General features: G+C 47.9%; 1 protein-coding gene across 2 annotated transcripts; it reads right to left on the reverse strand.

Annotated features, from left to right (window-relative positions):
- Positions 1–4466: 4466 nt before the first annotated feature.
- Pla2g15 (phospholipase A2 group XV) lies at positions 4467–20176 on the reverse strand. Of its 2 annotated transcripts, none has more exons than XM_029563979.1 (6): positions 19876–20176; positions 15681–15837; positions 8024–8142; positions 7679–7777; positions 7099–7198; positions 4467–5895 (listed from the first exon to the last, which is right to left on the reverse strand). In XM_029563979.1, the coding sequence occupies exons 1-6, from the start codon at positions 19994–19996 to the stop codon at positions 5787–5789; spliced, it is 705 nt and encodes a 234-aa protein (XP_029419839.1). In that variant the 5' UTR covers positions 19997–20176; the 3' UTR covers positions 4467–5786. The 2 variants fall into 2 exon arrangements, with proteins under 2 accessions (XP_029419839.1, XP_008832261.1); XM_008834039.3 differs by having other exon boundaries at positions 7099–7323; positions 19876–20174.
- Between the last annotated feature and the right edge of the window lie 739 nt (positions 20177–20915).

Consider the following 20915-nt stretch of genomic DNA (forward strand, 5'->3'; position numbering starts at 1 on the left):
TCTTTTTTTTTTTTGAGACAGGATCTCCCTGTAGCCCCAGCTGGCCTGGAACTCACTTTGTAGACCAGGCTGGCCTCCTCACAGATTCACTTTGTAGACTTGCCTGCCTCGGCCTCCCAAGTGCTGGAATTAAACGTCTGGGCCACCATACCCTATTCATGCTTTCTCTTGTGAAGTAAAAGTTCCCAGAAAAATCCTGCATCTTGATCTGAACTTCTTGCAAGGCGGGTCAACTGATTAACACTTCAGTGATTTTGGAGAGTCTGGAATGTACCAGGTCCAGAGCCTAACAGGTCAGGCTATCTTTAGCCCCTAAATAGCCACTCCTGGCCCACCTTCGTTTCTGAAGTAACTTCTTGTGACTAATAGAATGTATTATTAAAAGAAACAGTTCCCATGGGCTGGAGAGATGGCTCAGTGGTTAAGAACACTAACTGCTCTTGCAGAGGACCTGGGTTCAATCCCCAGCACCCACATGGTGGCTACTGTCCTTAACTCCAGTTCCAGGGGAATCTGAAGCCCTCTTAACCTCCGCAGCATTGCAGGACACGGGTGCACTCACATGCATACAGACAATATACTCCTACACATAAAATAAAAAATAATAAATAAATAAAAATTAAAAAAAAAAAAAAAAAGAAATGGCTGGGCATGGTGGTGCACTCCTTTAATACCAGCACTTGGGAGGCAGAGGCAGGCGGACCTTTGTGAGTTTGAGGCCAGCCTGGTCTACATAGTGAGTTCCAGGGCAGCTGGGGCTACAGGGAGACCCTGTCTCAAAAAGACCAAAAAAAAAAAAAAAGAAAAGAAAAAGAAACAGTTCCCACCAATCAAAAGGCTAAGAATGCCATCACCCATCATCTGAGGCCTACAGCTGAGATTTCTCTTTTGCTGTATCCACCAATGTATTTGAAAAGTGTCCTAATTCATTACCTTTCTTTGTTCTGCTACTATAAAAATGTCATGAAACTGCTTCCACACTGCAACATGGAATTTTTGGTAACCTGAGTCTGTATTCCTGGGCCATGGTCACTCATATTTGGCTCCAGAATAAACTATCTCTTATCCCCTTTGGGGTTAGAATTATACTTTTGCATTGTGGAACTGAGGTACCAGAGGGGCTAAAAAAAAAAAAAAAAAAAAAAAAGGTTGGAATGAATGGGGTGGCTGCAAAGACACCACACACCACAAAGGATGACTTAGGTGGGTGGGTGTCAGGATGGGCAGGACCTGGAAGTGAAGCTTCCTTTTTTTTTTTTTTTTGAGACAGGTCTCCCTGTAGCCCCAGCTAGCCTGGCACACACTATGTAAACCAGGCTGGCCTCAACCTCAGTGAAGCTTCCTTTCCTGGACTTGTATATCCTTACCTCATCCCCCTTCTCTGGACCTCCCCTTCGTTCCAGTCTGGCTAACAGTGCTTCCTACCTGGTAGAGTGAGCAGGTTCAGATCGCCCTCTAGCGGACACCAGGGTGTACCAAAGTCTGGAACCAGACTGGCCAACTCAGTGGACACTAGTTGGAGTATTGAGGCTCCTACCATCCTCACTGGCCCCAAGAGTTATACCACGAAATGCAAGCTGGAGCCCCATCCCTAGACAGGTTTCCCTACCCCAAACTGTTTCTTTTCCTTTGTCTCTTTCATCCTACCAGGGTCTGCCTTTTGGATCCTTGAGGGAAGGGAAGCCCATAGGAATCCATGGACTCTCAAAGGAGTCTTATGGTGAAGCCTGAGCAAAGGCTCAGTGCCTGAATCTTATTATGGCTCCAAACTCAGAAGGCAGGCAGATAAGATTAAGAATCCAGGCTGCTAGAGCTGGAGAGATGGCTCAGTGGTTAAGAGTACTTCCACAGGACCTGGGCTCAGTTGCCAGAAGCCACATAGCAGCTCACAACCATCTGTAACTCCAGTTCCAATGAATCCAACACCTTCTTCTGGCCTCCATGGGTGCTGCATGCATGTGGTGTACCTACATACATATATTCATGCACATGCAGATATACAAATAAAATAAATGAATCTTTAAAAGTGGGGGACAGGGCATGGAAGGGCACACCTTTAATCTGAGCACTCAGAAGGTAGAAGCAAGGCAGGCCGGATCTACATAGTAAGACTGGTTTAAAAAAAAATTCAGGGCTGAAGAGGTGGTTCGGTGGTTAAGAGTACTGGCTGCCCTTGCAGAGGATCTGGGCTCAGTTCCCAGCATCCACATGGCAACTAACAACCATCTGTAACTCCAGTTCCAGGGGAAACTGACCTCCACAGACATTGCAGGATACAGGTGCACTTACACACACACAGGCAATGCACTCATACACATAAAGTAAAATAACTTTTGGTCTTTTTTGTGTGTGTGTGTTTTTGAGACAGGGTCTCCCTGTAGTCCCAGCTGTCCTGGAACTCACTATGTAGACCAGGCTGGCCTTGAATTCACAAAGATCCGCCTGCCTCTGCCTCCCAAGTGCTGAGATTAAAGGCATGCACCACCATGCCCGGCCTGAATGCTAAATTTTTATACAAAAGTCCTTGATCTCTGGCCTGTAACTCACTATGTAGACCAGACTGGCCTTGAACTCACAGAGATCCACCTGTCTCTGCCTCCCAAGTGCTGAGATTAAAGGTGTGCACCACCACCACCACGCCTGGCTATAACTTTTTAGAAAATATTTTATATTAGTAAGAGTGCATTACCTACATGTATGTGAGAGCACCATGCCATGCAATGCTGCAGAGATCAGAAGAGGGCATCAGATTCCCCCAGAACCAGAGTTAGGACTGTTCATAGCCACCACGTGGGTGCTAGGAATCGAACCCAGATCTTCTGCAAGAGCAGTCAGTGCTCTTAACCACTGAGCCATCTCTCCAGCCCCCAATTTTTTTTTTCCATCTTTTTTGAGACAGGGTCTCCCTGTAGCCCCAGCTGGCCTTGAATTCACTGAGATCCACTTGCCTCTGCCTCCCAAGTGCTGGGATCAAAGGCGTACACCACCATGCCCGGCAATTTTTTAAAAATTAAGAGAAAAAAAAGAGTACTCATTGCTCTTGCAGAGGACCCAGGTTCAGTTGCCAGCACCTACATGATGGCTCACACCTGTCTGTAACCCCAGTCCCAGTGGATCCAGTGCCATCTTCTGCACTCAAAGGTATGGTACGAATATGGCACAGATATACTTGCAGGCAAACATAAATCTTTTTTTTTTTTAAGATGAAGAATCCAGGAAGAGTGGCTTCCTAAAACAAACTTTACGTTCAAAGGATGCTGAGAGACTGGAGGCTGAGGGAGGACAGAGGCTAGGGAGTCCAGCCAGGGTGACTTACAAGACTATCCTGCCCTATCCCCATCTCTGACGCATCATATGGGACCTGCTGATCAGGAAGAAGCAAGGTGACAATACAAGTCCACCTCCTAGAGATCTGGTTCAGGGTCTGTTTCTTGGGTTTCTGAGGGGAAATGAATTCCAGGGAAGAGAACAGGAGGGTGAAAGCAGGGTACAAGGGCTGACAATGCTGAGACCCCAGCAAGACCTGAGCAAAGTTGCAGCCCAATCACCTACCTCTCTAGCACCTTCACACTTCTACCACCTCCCTCCTCTGATGCTCAGAGTAGGCCAAGGCACCTTACAGCATCCAGAATACTTTTATTGCCAGAATTGAGGTACAGCCTGCTCAGAGCCCCAGATGGGCCCACAACTCAGAAATGGGTGTGGGGAATGCGGGAGGCAGATGCCAGGCATGTGCACAACAAGGAAAATCCATTGCCAAGAATTTAGTGGGAGAGTTGTACAGTCCTGCCCAAAAGTGGTTTTGGTATTCCAACCTAAAAGCTGGACTGAATCTCAGCCCTATGGTCAGGTGCCCTACAGTCCACTGTCCTTAAGGTAGGCCTAAGTTCTCCATCTCTGATATCACAGGGAGATCATGCAGCATCCCTGGGGCAGACAGGAAATCCCTAGTTGGGACCTTAGGCTCCTACCTCTCTCAGGGACCCAATCAAATCTCTGGGCTAATCCCTGCAGACTAAAAACCATTCAGCTGCCTGGTGGGAGAAGGGGTTAGGCAGAAGCCCCACCACTTCTCAACCCTGTGTCAGTCCAAGTGGGTGGGTGGTAAGAGAGACCCTAGAGCCAGGCATGATGGCACACACCTTTAATCGCAGCACTTGGGAGGCAGAGGCAGGTGGATCTTTGTGAGTTCAAGCAAGGCCAGCCTGGTCTACACAGTGAGTTCCAAGCCAGCACCACTACAGAGAGACCCTGTCTCAAAAAGACCAAAAAAAAAAAAAAAAAAGGAGGGGGAAACCCTAAAGAAGGGGGCAAAAGAGCCAAGATGACAAAGAAGGAAGGGCTTAAAAGAGAGAAAAATCATTTAGGAGACAGAGGCAGATGGATCTCCATGAGTTCAAGGCCAGTCTGGTCTACAGAGTGAGTTCCAGGCCAGCTAGGGATACAGGGAGACCCTGTCTCAAAAAAAAAAAAAAAAGAAGAGAGAGAGACACCTTAGAGCAGGGTGCAATATGGTGTTCAGGACAGCTCTGAGTAGCCATGATTGCTCCCTGGAACTCCTTTTCTTCATAGGTACCTAGCTATGAGGCCATGACTGGGGCCTGTTCCCCTTAACCACAGTCCTAGAGCCAAGAGAGCCAGCCTCAGTACCAGGACTCATATCAAGGGACCAGGGATCCTAGGACATGGCCCCCAGAATTGTGGGGAGAGGGGAGGGGAACCTCTGCTGCTCAGTCTAGAACCAGGATGCTGCTAAAGGCTAGAGGTAGGAGTGGAGTGAATGTCCCAGGGCCTGGGAACAATGGAGAAGCCAACAAACTGCCCCTACCTGCAGGGGGTACCAGGCTGCCTCCAGGAAGCCACACTCAGGCTGTCTAACCAGGGAGGCCAGCAGTTCCAGCCATTCATGACCAGTGTGGCAGGCCTACCTGCGGCCGTTATGTGGGAAGATCATCTGAGAGTCACTCTAGAACCTTCAGGGGCAGGGACCTCAGCTCAGAAACATCCCTCATAGGAAGGTTAGGGCCCAGTGGGTGAGAGTGGAAAGCTCACAGGGGTAGGAGGACTGCATGGCCCCTGAGTTGGGGACTGGGGCCCAGAGCCAACCAGTCTACCCGACAAGCCAGTTTGAGTCACAGCAGTTCCAGCAGCAGCAGCATTCCCATCAGATGCCCCTCGAGTTCACACTTATTTCTTCCTCCTTCACCATCACATAGGAAAGATAAGAAATAGCACTTCCTCTGAGGCAGCTGCCTCACAGCCCAAGACCTAGGACCTTGAATCATGGTCACAAACTTTGCTAAGCTTGTTAGGCTACGACAGGCTCAGGGGCCAAGAGAAGTTCCATGGTCCAGCTATTCAGCAGCCCTGTCTGGCACAAGAATCAGGGTCCAAGAAGCACACTTTTCAGATAGGCCAGGGTAGTGGTGTTGGCTAACATTGCAATGTGTTCATTGCCTGGCAGCTCTTGCAATGTTATTTTATGTGCTTGGCGGTTGTGCCAGACCTGGCACTGCAGGACGCTCTCCAAGTTCACAGTGCCGTCACCATCACCAAAGCAGATTTTTGGGTCGCGATCGGGGAAGCCCTCGTAGTAGAAGGAATCTGGTGTGGGGACACCAGTACCATAAAGACAGTGTAGATGCACACCAGGTGGCATCATGGCTTCAACCAGCCCTTCTGTGTCCTGCCGCATGAGCCAGCCATCTTCAAAGCCAATGTCCTGGAAGAACTGGCGATAGTCCTGCAGTGTGTAGTTGGTCCTGGATGTGTGCACAAATACCTTTTCAGATGACCAGGTGTGGTTGTAAGGCAGTAGCCAGCTGGTGGAGACAGCAGAACGCTGCTGCTCCCGGATCTTCAGCGGCCCAATAACAGGGATGCGATTGTTGTCTCCTGCAGAGAGAGGACTCTGATCAGCCTGTGCTGAGGGAGGCAAGCTGGTTGGGCAGCATGTTCAGCATCAGACCCCCTGCTGGACCCCAGCCAGTGACTCTATCAACATTCAAGAATCATTAGGCCGCCAGGCATGGCCAAAAAAAAAAAAAAAACTTATATAGATTAGATGGCTCAGGCAGAGGATCTGGGCCAGGTTCAATTCCTAGCACCCACATGGCGCTAACAATCATTTGTAACCCCAGTTCCAGGGGATCCAAACCCCTCTTCTGACCTCTGTGGGCACTGTACAACATGGGTGCACTTGCATGCAGGTATAACACTCATACACATAAAATAAAAATAATAAAATTTTTTTTTTTGGTCTTTTTGAGACAGGGTCTCCCTGTAGCCCCAGCTGTCCTGGAACTCACAAAGAGATCTGCCTGCCTCTGCCTCCCAAGTGCTGGGATTAAAGGCCTGCACCACCATGCCCAGCATAATAAATTATTTATTTATTTATTTATTTATTTTTGGTCTTTGAGACAGGGTCTCCCTGTAGCCCCAGCTGTCCTAGAACTCACTATGTAGACCAGGCTGGCCTTGAACTCACAGAGATCCGCCTGCCTCTGCCTCCCAAGTGCTAGGACTACAGGCATGCGCCACCATGACTGGCTAATAAAATATTTTTTAAAATATTTTATTATTTTTGTGTGTATGTGTGTATTGCCTGCACGTAGGTAAGTGCACCCGTGTCGTGCAATGCCTACGGAGGACAGAAGAGTCTGTCAGAGCCCCTGGAACTGGAGTTACAGACAGTTGTTAGCTGCCATGTGGGTGCTGGGATTTGAACCCGGATCTTCTGCAAGAACAGCCAATGTTCTTAACTGCTGAGCAGTGTGTGTGTGTGTGTGTGTCTGTGTGTGTGTGTATGTTGTGAGGGGGTGCACATGTGACAAAGTATGGGGGGGTCAGAGGACAACTTTGTAGAGTTGGTTCTCTCCACTTGTATGTGGGGTTTGGGGACTGAACTCAATCCCCAGATTGGGTTGTTGGTTGTTGGGCTGTACAGCAAGCTCCTTTACCTGCGGAACCATCTCACTGGGCCAAAAAACATGGATATTTGTAAAAACATAAAGGGTGCTGGCCTAGCATGACATCACAGAAGGAGAGAGGGAGGCATTCCTGGGAATAGCCACCCATGTGGGGCAAAGGTGGTCTTACCTGAGGCTAGGACACGTAGGGTCTTCGCCACACCCCCCCAGGGCGCGCCCAGAGACACGAAGGCATGGATATACTTGTCCTTCCAGGCTTGTGGTTGCCGCTGCAGAAAGTAGAGCGTGTACATGTTGCCCATACTATGGGCAACCAGCACCACAGGGCCCCCATACAGCTGGTACATCTCTTCGATCATCTCTCGGAGGGCCAGGAAGTAAGGCCCGTTTTCATCTGCAGGCCAGAGCCAGGCAGGGGTCAGGTAGGAAAGGTCCTGGGGCCTGAACTGTTGACCAATCTTCGGGTCAGACCCAGGACTAGGGGCTTCAGAGAGTGTCCTAAAGTAGGACAGAATGGTTCCCCAAGGCGCTCATGAAGAGAGGCCAAAGGGGCTCCTTCCCCACCTCGGGGACTCAGGGGTCCAGAGGTCCTGGGGTGAGGCACAGGGAAGGACAGGGCAAGACTAATCAGAGCTGGTAGCTGTGGCCACTGGACTAGATGCCAGAGGCCCAGGAGTAGGGAGAGTGGCCAAGACTGCCTTGTCCCTGTCTCCCAAGCCCTAAGGGAAGAAATAGGAGTGGCTTCTTACTTGGGGCTCGGCGCCAGTCATAGGGGGCTCCTCGAACATCTTCACCCCGTGTGTAGCCCCAGCCCACAAGGCTCTCCACCATAGTGTGGAAATAGGAACCTACAGACAGAAATGCATAGAATTACAGAAGGTATAGCCTGTGTCAGCCACCCACAGCACAGCCCAGGAACAGTGACATCTGTCTCCTGGTGGAGGGCTATACGCTCTGTAACTACACTGATCACAAACAGCTCACAGGCTATGCCTTTAAACCAATGCAATGCTTCCCATACTCTAGGAGTCCAACAGAGCCCCCAGAATAGCCCCCAGCATATCCCCTGGAGGTCCTAAGCAAGAACTACATACCCATATTACTTTTGCTGGGGTCCAAGAACTCCAGTGAGAAGGTTTCCCCAAAGCCAGGGACACGTACGTCCACACCATCAGGAAACTGAGTAACCCGAGATGTTCTGTTGTAAACCAGCCTGTCAGGAGAGGATAATGAGCTGGTGACCCAAAAGTTCCAGTGAGCATAGTGTGTCCCAATACTGCCCTGTGACCTTAGACATACTCCCTTCTCACCTCCAGGTTTGGTCAGAGTGTAAAGATGAGTAACAAAGCAGGTTTATGAAACACAGATCATAGCCAGACATGGACTTGGAAGAGGTAGAGGCACGAGGATCAGTTAATCAAGGTCATCCTCAGCTACATATGAGTTCAGCCAATCTCAAACAAACAAATAAACAAACAAAACCCCACAAAGTTCAGAGATCAGAATAGCCAAAGTCAATTGAGGACTCTACCATGGCTTACTCCAAAGACTGATCACAAGGACCCCTGTGAAGGCAAATTCCATTCTTCCCAGTGTCACCTACACTAGAATGATGGTATTGGTCTAGGCAGAAAGAAGAACCAGCTCTAGTGTGTGCTACCATACCTGGCTTTAGCAGCTTCTAACTCAAGATATTATCATCTCATAGCTTTGATGGATGTAGTGCAAAGCAGAGCCTCAGGGCAGAGTACATGGCTGTTCTACCCTGCCTCCCAGGTCAGGTGTCTGCAAGTCCTGAAAACGTGATAGGGATTGGCTGGGGGTAGGGGTAGGGCACAGCAGAAAAGCCCTATGCCAGGCAAGGAGCATTGCTATGGCCTTGAATGGCACCAGAGGCGAATATGTCCAAGAAAAGCTGAAGTTCTTGGTGCTCCCAAGTCCTCCTCCCCTTAAAGATCAGTCACAGAAAGCTGACAGAATCCCCAACATTGATCCAAGTAATAGGGCCTAGGGGTCCACTCTCTCAAACAGCCACCCAGCAAAGCGTAGAAAATTGTTCTGGAAAGCCAAAGCAGGTCTGAGATAGATGAGAATCTAAGCAAGTCAGAGGAGCAACAAAGACAGGAAAACCCCTGTCAGTATCAGCCCTGCACCTCCAACTGGCAGTCCCTGAGGTCATGTGTTTCTAGTATGAAAACAGAAATGTAGATCAACAGCCCAGAAATAACTCTGGTTACACACCAATAAGAAAGTCAACAAAGTAGGCAGCATAAACAACAGGGAAGGGCTGAGTACCCAGAGAACTGGCTAGCAGGTCTCTGACAAAAGCTTTTAATTAGCTCATTTATTGGGCATCAACTATGTTCTTGGTTCTATTGCTCTAAAGAAAAACCAGAGGCACCATCTGCCTTTAGATGATTCTGTCTGGGAGGGGCCCTTAGAGTAACATAACTCATGGTTTGAATTCTGATTCTGTCATTTATTAGCTGAGTGACCACAGACACTTCTGTAACTTCTTTGAGACTTCCTTTTCTTTAAGTAAACTTGTTTTAAGTAAACTTGTTTTGTTTTGTGGTGTTGGAGAGCAAACTCAGGGCCATGTGTAAGATACAGCAAGTGCTTTACGCCTGAGCTACACCCCCATTTCCTGTAAAACAGATTTAAACACAGCACTGTTCAAAGGAGTGCTGTAGGAATAAATGAATTACGTCATTTGTCGATTGTATAATTGTGTGAACGTCAGAGTTACACTAGTACAAATCCAGATGGTGTAATGGTGTAAGTCATTCAATGTGCTCTTAATGCAATCAAAAAACTCAGTAAACAGAGGGGCTGAAGAGATGGCTCAATGGTTAAGAGCACTGACTGCTCTTGCAGAGAACTCGGTTTGATTCCCAGCACCCACATGGTGGCTAACAGGGCTGTAACTCTGGTTCCAGGGATCTTCTGGCCTCCAAGGGCACTGCACAACCCAGATGCACCTACCTACATGCAGGCAATACACTCATACACATAAAGTAAAACTAATAAATGAAATTAAAATTTAAAAAACTCAGTAAACAGGAGAAGTAAGGCATAGTGGGGCATACTTGTGATCACAGCACTCAAGAGGCAGAGGGAGATTGTCAGTTCCAGATCAGCCTGGGCTACACAGGGAATTCAAGACCATCCTGAGCTACATAGAAAGACCCTGTCCTAAAACATTTTTTATATTAGAGAGAAGGGGGGAGCACTTAGTATGAGGCTGCTGTGGTGTTATACAGCAGTAATACAGTTAAATGTTTTATTTTTGCTTTGAGACAGGGTTATAGCCCTGTCTATATAGCCCAGTGAGCCTCTACCTCAAAATCTTCCTTTTTCAGTCTCCCAGTTAACCTTCCTCAAGCTGAGTGATGAGGATACAGCATGCTCAAGTAAACATTTTTTTTATAAATAGAGGTCATTACAAAATCATAAAAAACATAGTATATAGCCGGGTGTGGTGGTGCACACCTTTAATCCCAGCACTCGGGAGGCAGAGGCAGGCAGATCTCTGTGAGTTCAAGGCCAGCCTGGTCTACATAGTGAGTTCTAGGACAGCTGGGGCTACAGGGAGACCCTGTCTCAAAAAGACCAAAAAAAAAAACCAAAAACCATAGTATATATATATTTTTTTAAATGAGGCCAGGCATGGTGGTGCTCACCTTTGATCCCAGCACTCAGGAGGCAGAGGCAGGCAGATCTCTGTGAGTACCAGGCTAGCTTGGTCTACATAGCAAGTTCCAGCCCAGCCAAGGCTGCATAGTGAGACCCTGTCTGAGACCCTGTCTCAAAAACAAAACAAAACAAAAAACATTTTTAAAATGAAGCAAGTGGTCAGGGCATGGTAGCACATGCCTTTAATCCCAACATTCAGGAGGCAGAAGCAGGCAGATCTTTGTGAGTTCAAGTCTAGCCTGATCCACATAACAAGTTCCAGGCCAGACAGGGCTACCCAGTGAAACTGACTCAAAGGGGGAAAAAAAGTATAGTATAGTAAATACCTAAGTGAGAAACACACTTATTCATAGTATGGAGCATTATACGCTGAGCATTCTCACCAGCATCACGCTGGTGATATAACCTTTCCCTGCTAGATTAGATGACTAGAGAAGCACTGGACCATAGGAATTTTTCAGTTTCATTATCTTGCTTTTTTATTTATTTTTTTCAGGGCTACAGATTAAACCTAGGGCCTTTTTAAATGTGTATGTGTGAGTATATGCAATGTGTACAGCAAGCACGCTTAACTGCTGAGCTACCTCTCTAGCCCTGAGTCTGGGGCCTTATAGAGCAGGCCCTTAGCTTTTCCAACATACTATAAGGGACCACCTCTACCTTCATATAAACTTAAACTGTCCTCCCTTTTTATTTGTGTTTGTTGTTGTTGCTATTTTGTTTTCTTTTAGATACTGTCTTACTATGTAACCCAGGCTGGCCTAGAACTTGCTATGTAGACCAGGCTGACCTAAAACTCTGGGTGATCTTCTGCTTCTATCTCCAAAGTGGTGGGATTACAGGTGTATGCTACCACGTCTGGCTAATCTGTCCTTGACAAAATGTTATTATGGTTGGGCCTGGTGGTATGGTTGGGCCTATAATCACAGCTATTCCAGAGGGTAAGGCAGGAAGACTGGAAGTTCAAGGCCAGCCTGGTAAGTTGGCTAGACCTTGTCTCAAAATTAAAGAAAAAAAAGGCTTTTGTTTTTTTTAAAAATCACATTTCTTATGTATGTATCTCTATATGTCCTTTGTATGTTACAGTGCATGTGTGGAGGTCAGAGGACAACTTGCATGAGTCAGTTCTCTCCTTTCAGCATGTGTGCCCCAGGGATCAAACTCAGGTCATCAGGCTTGGTGGCAAGTGCCTTTACCTGCTGTTTTTTGTTGTGTTTTGCTTTTAGAGGCTATGGGTATACCTCGATAGTAGAGCATCTGTCTGGCATGCTCAAATCCCTGGGTTGGGGCTGGCAAGATGGCTCAGTGGGTAAAAGTACTTGCTGAACAATCCTGATGACCTGACTTTGAGCCCTGAGACTCACATAAAAACCCAGATGCAGTGGTACACCACTATAATCCCAGGACTTCCGAGGTGAGATGGGAGGGCCAGACAGGAGACTTGGCAGGAAGCTGGTGGGCTAGCTAGCCTGGAGTATACAGGGCAATAACAGAAACAGGAGGCCCTGCCTCAACAGAGCAGAAGACAAGAACTGATTTCCAAAAGTTGTCCTCTGACCTCAGCATACTCACTGTGACACACACACTGTGGCTCAAGTGTTGTGTGCACACACACTCAAATAATAACTACACACCAAAATATCCCTGAGCTCAATCCATAGTTCTGTAAAAAGGGATATTATACAGCATATGACTATTTAAAATATACAGTTCCACGGGGCTGGAGAGATGGCTCAGTGGTTAAGAACATTGGTTGTTCTTGCAGAAGACCCAGGTTCAAATCCTAGGACCCACATGGCAGCTAACAACTGTCCGAAACTCCAGTCCCAGGGAATCCGACAGCCTCTTCTGACCTCTGAGAGCATTGCACGACACAGGTGCACTTACCTACATGCAGGCAATACATGCATACACATAAAATAAAAATTAAAAAAAAAATTATATATATATACATACACACACACAGTACCTGCTGGAGAAGGGGGTAATAGGGAAAAGGGAGGTAGGTTAACTGAAATTAAGGACGTATGAAAAACCCTTATGGAACCTCACTACTTTGTAAGCTAATTAAAAGATATAATTAAGGCCAAGCATGGTGGTATAGGCCTTTAATCCCAGCACTCAGGCGGTATGGGGAGACAGATCTCTGTGAGATGAAGGCCAGCCTGGTCTACATAGCAAGTTCTAGGCCAACTGGGGCTACAGTGAGACCCTGTCTCAAAAAGACAAAAAAAAAAAAAAAAATGTGTCTATGTATGTTTATGTGTGTATTTAAGTAAAAAAAGAGGAGTTTGAACACAGGTGTCTTGCATGGGTGACAATGCTTCCCCTAGAAGACATGGGTTATTATATTTGTTATTGTTGTTATTAAAGATTTTACTTTTTGCCTGGCATGGTGGTGCTCACCTTTAATTCCAGCACTAGGGAGGCAGAGGCAGGTGAATCTGTGAGTTCAAGGCCAGCCTGGTCTACATACTGAGTTCCAAGCCAGCTGGAGATACAGAGAGATCCTGTCTCAAAAAGACAAAAAAAAAAAAGATGAGACAGCCATGGTGGTACTCGCCTTTAATCCCAGCACTTGGGAGGCAGAGGCAGGGGAATCTGTGAGTTCAAGCTTAGCCTGGTCTACATAGTGAGTTCCAGGTCAACTGGGGCTACAGGGAAACACTGTCTCAAAAGGACCAAAAAAAAAAAAAAAAGATGTGCCCTTAGGTGCAATAGCCACATGAAGTTAGAGGTAACAAACTGCTTTCTGAGGCCTGCTCCACAGAAGGAAATTCATGCCTGATACTAGAAACTTTGGGAAGTCATAGGTCCTAGAGGGGAACTTACTACTGTTGTTTTGCTAAATGGACAAGTGGCTTCTAAATAACCTAAATATTTAGAAGCTCTCAACCTTGGCCAGAGAAACGTCTGTTGTGGGCAGCAGTTAATGCAGAGACTCATAACTGGCCAAAGTGCTGAGAATAAGTGACTACTGAGTACTCAGCCCTAAATGAGACATCTGTATCAACCCCCATCCTCACAAGGCTCAGGGCATATCGAGGAAGCAGGGAGGAAGAAGCATAAGAGTCAGAGGATGGGGAGGAGTGCTGTGAAGCTCAGTCTTCTGAACATGGTGTAACTGTGGCACTCATGAACTCACGGTAGCTATAATTACCTACACAAGATCAGGCCACCAAGGTCAGTCAACATTCCAAAAGGCAGCACTGACCGGACTTAGTGAGTTACAAAAAAAAGAGAGACAGGGCAAGAAGGATGGCTCAGCAGATAAAGGTGCGTATTGCCAAGCCCAAGGATCTGAGTTTGATCCATGGGGAACAATTCCATGACCCAAGTCAGCTCAAATTTGTAGCACTCCTCCCGTCTCAACCTACTGAATGTTGGTATTACAGATGTGTACCACCACACCCAATTTGCTTCTAGTTTATCAAGGTATTTATATTCAGTGACTGATGAGTTTTGGATAGGTTAATTCATTAACATAAAAAGTGAGATGGAGGGCTGGAGAGATGGCTCAGTGGTTAACAGCACTGACTGTTCCTGCAGAAGACCCAGGTTCGAATCTCAGCACCTACATGGTGGTTAACAACCATCTGTAACTCTGGTTCCAGGGGATCCATGACCTCTTGTCCTCCTCAGGCATTGCAAGAGACAGGTACACTTACACACATGCAGGCAATACACTCATACACATAAAATAAAAATAAATTTAAAAAAATTTTTTTTAAGTGAGATAGCTTAGCAGATAAAGGTACTTGCTGCCAAATCTGATAACCAGAGTTCAATCTCCTAGACTAACATGGCAGAAGAAGCAAATTGTCCTCTGACCTACACACACACACACAGAGACCTACACATGCCTTTAACTGCAGTACTCAGGAGGCAGAGGCAGGTGAATCTCTGTGAGTCTGAAGTCAGCCTGGTCTACATAGAGAGTTCCAGGCCAGCCAGGGCTGCATAGTGAGACCCTGTCCCTCCTTTCCTCCTCCCAAAAAGTGAGATGGTAGGGGCATAAAATGGATAGTTTGTAAATGTTCTTTAATTTTTTTGATATATTATTTATTTTTATTTTTTGTGTATGAGTGTATTGCTTGCATATGCACACCCATGTTGTGGTGCAATGTTCATAGAGGTCAAAAGAGGGCATCAGATTCCCCTGGAACTGGAGTTATGGATGATTGTTCGCTGCCATGTGGGTTCTAGGAATCAAACCTAGGTCCTCTTTAAGAGCAGCCAGTGCTCTTAACCACTAAGCCACCTCTCCAGCCCTGGCTTGTAACTATTTCACTAAGGTAGGAATGGAAAATTTTTGATGCATCACACTGCTGGTAATAAAATTTACTTTATAACTGAAAGAAAATTAAACTATATAGTGTCTATATTGAATTTGGGGAAACATAGTTCCTTGCCAACATAATTTGGTGCTTGGTGAGGGTTAAAGAAAACATGCATGGAGCCTGGAGTAAACAATGGCAGGGGAGACTCCACAGAGGAAGTAGGGTCAGGTTTTATTTGGGAAAGGGTAGTTTTTAAAGACAGGGTATCGATATGCAGGCTCCAATCCTCCTTCCTCAGCTTCCCACAGTAGTGAAATAGCAGGCATGTACCACCAGCAAAAGTCTGGGTTTTAAAAAGTGAACAGGAGGGAATTTATCATGTGAAGAGTATAGAATTAGATTTCATGTGGAAAGAACAGCAAAGTGCAAAGACATGGGTATATCCACAGGAAGAGCAAGCAACTGGAGAGGCAGGTGTGGTCAGGACCTAGGGACAGGAAGAGAGGAGCCATGGTTGAGGATACGGACCAACCACAGAAACTCTAAGAGCCTGAAGGCTGAACTTGGAGAAGGGAGAACAGCAGGAAGAGCAAAAAAGTTATGCTTTGAGGAGAGCAGAGCTAGTGACAACCAGACCAGACCAGACCAGATCAAGGGCTACAGAGAGGTCACTAACTCTGAAGTGTACTGAGGGAGGGATGAGAAGGGCATGGCCTCTGAAGGCCTCTCCAGGCCTCATAGGTGAGTGGTACCCATCTGTGTGTGCCAGCCCCACCTGATATTGTCAATCCAGCAATCAATGATGACAGGCAGAAGCAGTTCAAGGTTCAGCCAGAGTGTGAAGTAGCTGTCCGTCCTCTTGGAGCAAAGGTAGTGTACAACCTTTGGCTTGTCCAGCTTTGCTTCCAGCTGGTTACCCAAGTCACCAGGCACTACAGGGGGAAAAAGACATGTGTAGGCTCTGGGTCTGGCAAGCTAGAGACCTCTAAGAACCTTGCAGTCTACAGAAGCTGCCCCCCTCCCCCACAAGATAGTGACACCATAGCAGCCCTTTGCAATCCCAACCTATAAGTGAAAACAGTGCCAGGAGCAGGAAATTCAAAAATAGGGGAGCCTGACACAGAGGCCAGGACATCTTCATTCAGGTAAGCTGCTACTAGGCTGGCAGGGAAGTGCACATCTGTAATTCCAGCCCTTGGGAGCCTGAAGCAGGAGGATCAAGCGAGTCATGGCTCAGCTTCAGCTATATAATGAGATTCTCTCTCAAAACAAACAAGCTGCACATGGTGATGCAAGCCTTTAATTCCATTACATGGAGGCTGCAGGCAGGTGGATCTCTGTGAGATCAAGGCCAGCCTGGTCTACATAGGGAGTTAGGCAGCTGAGACTACAGGGAGATCCTGTCTTTAAAAGACCAAACAAACAAACAAGTGATGCATGGCCATCACTCGGGAGGTAGAGGCAGAAGGATCAGAAATTCAAGGTAATCTTTAGCTACATAACTAATTCTAGGCTAGCCTGGGCTATGTGAGACCTAGTTTCAGAGAGGGCTGGGAGGGCTGCTACTACCACATTGGACCATATTAGTAGGGAAAAAAAAAAAGTCTGCCAGCATATACCTTACCGTAGGGGTTTGGAAGAGACCTGACATGTTTGGGGGGCGGTTCCCAACACTCTCCCAACTCCAGATAAAAATAAACTCTCACACCTTTAATCCCAGCACTAGGGAGACAGAGGCAGGTGGATCTCTGTGAGTTCAAGACCAGCCTGGGACACCTGGGGCTACAGGGAGACCCTGTCTCAAAAAGACAAAAAAAAAATCTCCCTAAGATGTTCACTAGAACTTCCTCATGGGGATTCAGAAAAGAGTTCAGGCCAAAGTCACTTCCCCAAGAGAGGCTTCATTTCCTTATCTGAGATCTCAGCCTGAATCACCCTCTTCAGATACAGAAGGTTTGCAGGATTAACAGTCTAGATGAGTGTGCTAACCAGGCGGAGACTTGAGGCCCTTGAATTTTCCAAAATCTGCAGCGTTTGGGTTTGTGCTACCAGACTAAAAAGAAAAGCAGAGCAAGCCTTGTCTGCCTTGGAGCAGTGGAGCATAAGAAATATTGCTGAGCCACAGTAACAGCCAAAAATTAAATCCAGAGGAGGTGTTTTTGTTTGTTTTTCCTTTTTTTTTTTTCTTTTTTCTTTTTTGAGACAGGGTCTCAAAGGTCTCAAACTATACTCCTCTAGCCTCTACTTCCCAAACGCTGGGCTCACAGGCCAAGAACCAAAACACAGATAAGATAAACTTAAAGAGGTACCTAACAGCCTACCAGGGCCCTGGGGTCTTGCTAAGGCCAGTAAAATTCCAGAGGATAGCTCATGTGGAAGGCCAGGCATAGCTGCCAGCTTGTGCTGCAGATGGCTGATCAGCCTCAACTTGCCATTCTAACCTCAGGTCAGGCTATATGTAACCATATTCCAAGGAAGACTACACACAGACCCTAGGGCCCAGGTGACACCCAAGCCCACACCCACAGCTTCATTTCCTAGCATTCGAAGTTTTATGATCTATTTATTCCCATTAAATTTGCAGGCCACACCTACCTCCTACATGATACATTCTGGACAGTCACATTCTGGACAGTCACAAAAACAACCCCATTTAAGATCCAAGCTATCACTTGGCTTTCCTGGGCAGTGGCTGTGAACCCAGCACAGCACAAGGCATGCCCTTGCCTGAGCACTGTCCTAGTAGCTTCAGAATGTCATGGGAAGTAGGTGTGGCCTCTGCCTCCACCTCTCTTCATGCCATGGGTGGTGCTGAAGCAGGGAGGCCCCAGCATTATAGCCTGTAGATGACATGCCAGAGGGCTGGATATGTGAACTGGTCACTATCTCCATCTGAGGGAAAATGGATAAAAGAGGAAGCTACCAGATCTGCTTTGCACAGACACCCCTTGCCCTGGTCAAGCTCCTCTAAAAATAGCAATGGCCACTTCCTGAGACCCTTTGTGCCTGGAACTAAGACAAGCTCTATGGGTCTTTCACCTCAAATAGCACCAAGAAGTGACATCTTTATCCTCATTTTAAAATTTTTATTACTCAGGCGTGGTGGCACACACCTTTAATCCCAGCACTTGGGAGGCAGAGGCAGGCAGATCTCTGTGAGTTCAAGCCCAGCTGGGGCTACAGGCGGACCCTGTCTCAAAAAGACAAAAAAAAAAAAAAAAAAAAAAAATTACATTTACTTATTTAGTGGGGGAGGGGAGGAGGAAGGACACACCATGGCTTGTGCATGGAGGTCAGAGGATAACTAGCAGGGATCAGGTTAGGATTCCAGCTGTTCAGATCCTTCTGGGGTCTGAGGCTCCTCTGCTATGATTTAGGATAACCAAGACTGAATGGATAAGTGAGTGCAGTTAGCACCATCCAAGCAAAAATGTGGTAAACATGTATGTGGCCACAGACTGCATGCATCCCAATGCCACAATGCCGCATCCCTCATTCTTAGAACTCCTAGGCCTTCATGTGACTTCTGGCCCCCAGGGTAAAGTCCAGATGACCCAGTAAGTCACAAGATCCACACAATCCACGCCTCCCACCTTCTACCCCCTGCCCCATTCCAGCTAGCCTGGATCCCTCTGCCAAGCTTAGCTCCAGCATACTCCAGGATGGTATCCACTCATCCAGGCTGGCTGAGATTCTTTGTGCTTGCCCAGCACAACCTCATCTCTAAAGGCCATTGTTAGTACTATCGTGGAAGCTTGGGCAAGGAAGGGCCAGGTGTATACAAATCTCAAAGCAAACAAAGCTGGACATAGTGACACACTCCTTTAATCCCAGCACTTGGAAGGCAGATACAAGTGGATCTCTGTGAGTTCAAGGTCAGCCTGGTCTATATAGGTCAGTTAGGGCTACATAGTGAGACCAGGTCTCAAAAACAAAGTGAACCTAGGTCCAGAATCCCCTAGATCATTTCCTGACCCAAAAAGCCTACTGGGACCTTTGTGGACCACTTGCCTGTCAATCTTTCTGCAATTTGCATCATCCCTATTAAAACATTCCCAACAGAAAGAGTGTGTTTGGTAAGTCATGCTCCAGCAGACCTGGTATATAACATATGCCTTGGTGTGCCTCGGCTCCTGGGAGCCCTAGCTGGCCACCAACACACCAGTTCCAGATGGGGCTGGAAAAGACACCTAAGACTCCCTAGATAGAGATCTCATCCTGGCGGTCAGCACATGGCAACTGTTGACTGCTCAGTTGCCAGGTCTGGGACCAAAGAGTGAGTGGGCAGGGGATGCCACCTGAGTCCAATATAGCCTAGAGCATCTAGGTCTAGCAGGAGAGAGTAGAGAGGCATGCTCCTTGATTCCCTCACACCTGTTTATGCTGTTGTCCCAATCCATTCCCCAGTCTTCCCTACCCTTAGCAATCCTGTTTCTGTTAGGCCTTCTCCCCAAGGGTTAAGGCTATCCATTTGATAAATTGAGAGCAAAGGGAAATGAGCTTGGTGGCCAGCAAGGCTAACAATGCTTTCCTTAAAGGATTAGCTACCAGTAACGCCTTCAGAAATATAGGAGGGAGGATGGTGATGCCTCCTAGGCAGGCTCAGACCAATTCTGAGTCAACCTTGCCAAAGCCCTCGAGCCCTCGGGAGTGAGGTGGAATTGCCTCAGTCTTTCCAGCTCAGAAATGGGGACATGGTGAGACAAGGTTTGGAGAGGGTGCAGGCAGGCGGGTGGAGTGGAAAACTGGACTAGATATCTCGTTCCCATTTTTTAGAGGGGGCAGGTGGTGGAAGGCTGACCACACCCAGGCCCAGTATGACAGGAGGTGGGCTAACCGACCCAGGTTGGACCCCAAAATGCCTCGGTTTCGTGCTAAAAACAGATGCACACCGAGAAGTCGACCTACCAACCCTGCCCACACTCAGTCCTTCAAGACCCACCCCAACACCCACCCAACACGCGTCTCACCCAGCACCACCGGGGGGTGACGTTTGGCTGGGAGCACCGGCTCCACCAACAGCATGAGCAGAAGCAGAAGGAACAGGGGGCCACTCCGGAGCAGGGTCGCGCGAGAGGTGCGGAGATCCATGGCGCCCGACCGTGGCAGCAGGTCGGCTGCAGCGTTCAGGGATCTAGCGTAGGCCGGGGGCCGGGGCGCCGGGCTTAACCCCACCGCTCGCAGCCACCCAGCCAATTAGGACCCGCCTCTTGCTAGCGCTCAGCCAATTGGAACTCGCCGCCAGGAGCGGCCCTGCTACCCTAGCTCACCACCCAGTCCATGTTCACCCCCGGGCCTGCTGCCTAGACCGTGCTGAGAGCCGAGCTCATCGAACGACCGCTGGCGCGCCACCTGGCTCCCAGCTATCTATCATCCTACTACTAGGCATCCCCAGCCCTCGGCGGCTGAATGGCCCACACAGACTCTGGGCCCCGAAGTCCACTCGTGTAGCCCTCACTCCTGATTCCTAGCGCCCCCCTCACCGGGAAGACCGGAAACAAGTGGGGCCAAAAGGAGTCCATCGCTTGCCGTGGCTGAGCGACCCCTGTCCCAGCAAGAGAGGAAGTGAGTCCTGGACAGGCAGTTGTTTCTTGGACTTTGATGACTAGCAGCTGACCAGAGCTTTACGCGAACCCTCACACTGGTATCCCCAGGGGCATCTAGGTTCAACCCCCCGTGTCCAGGGAGCCTTCACTGGCTGTCTTGGGGGAAGAAATGCAGATAGGACCCAGGAAACCAGATCAGGGAGAAGCTAGGTCAGCAGGTGAGGGGTCTGTCACTCCACTTTGGGATGTGAGAGCATGGAGCTGAGTCAGTTTGGGAGTAGAGTTGGAAGTAGGCTTAGTCCTGAACCTGAGCCTGCAGAGTTGGCCAGAGCATCAGGATCCTGTATTTGCACTCTACTTCTCCTTGCAAATTTGGGGAGACAGGAAGGGCACAAGACTTGAGCCAGGAGCTGAGGGTGAACAGAGTGGGCAAAGGCTCAACACTGATAATATGCCAACAGAGC

This window comes from Nannospalax galili, unplaced genomic scaffold (genome assembly GCF_000622305.1).
Source record: "Nannospalax galili isolate Female #2095 unplaced genomic scaffold, S.galili_v1.0 scaffold410, whole genome shotgun sequence".
Classification (NCBI taxonomy): Eukaryota; Metazoa; Chordata; class Mammalia; order Rodentia; family Spalacidae; genus Nannospalax; species Nannospalax galili.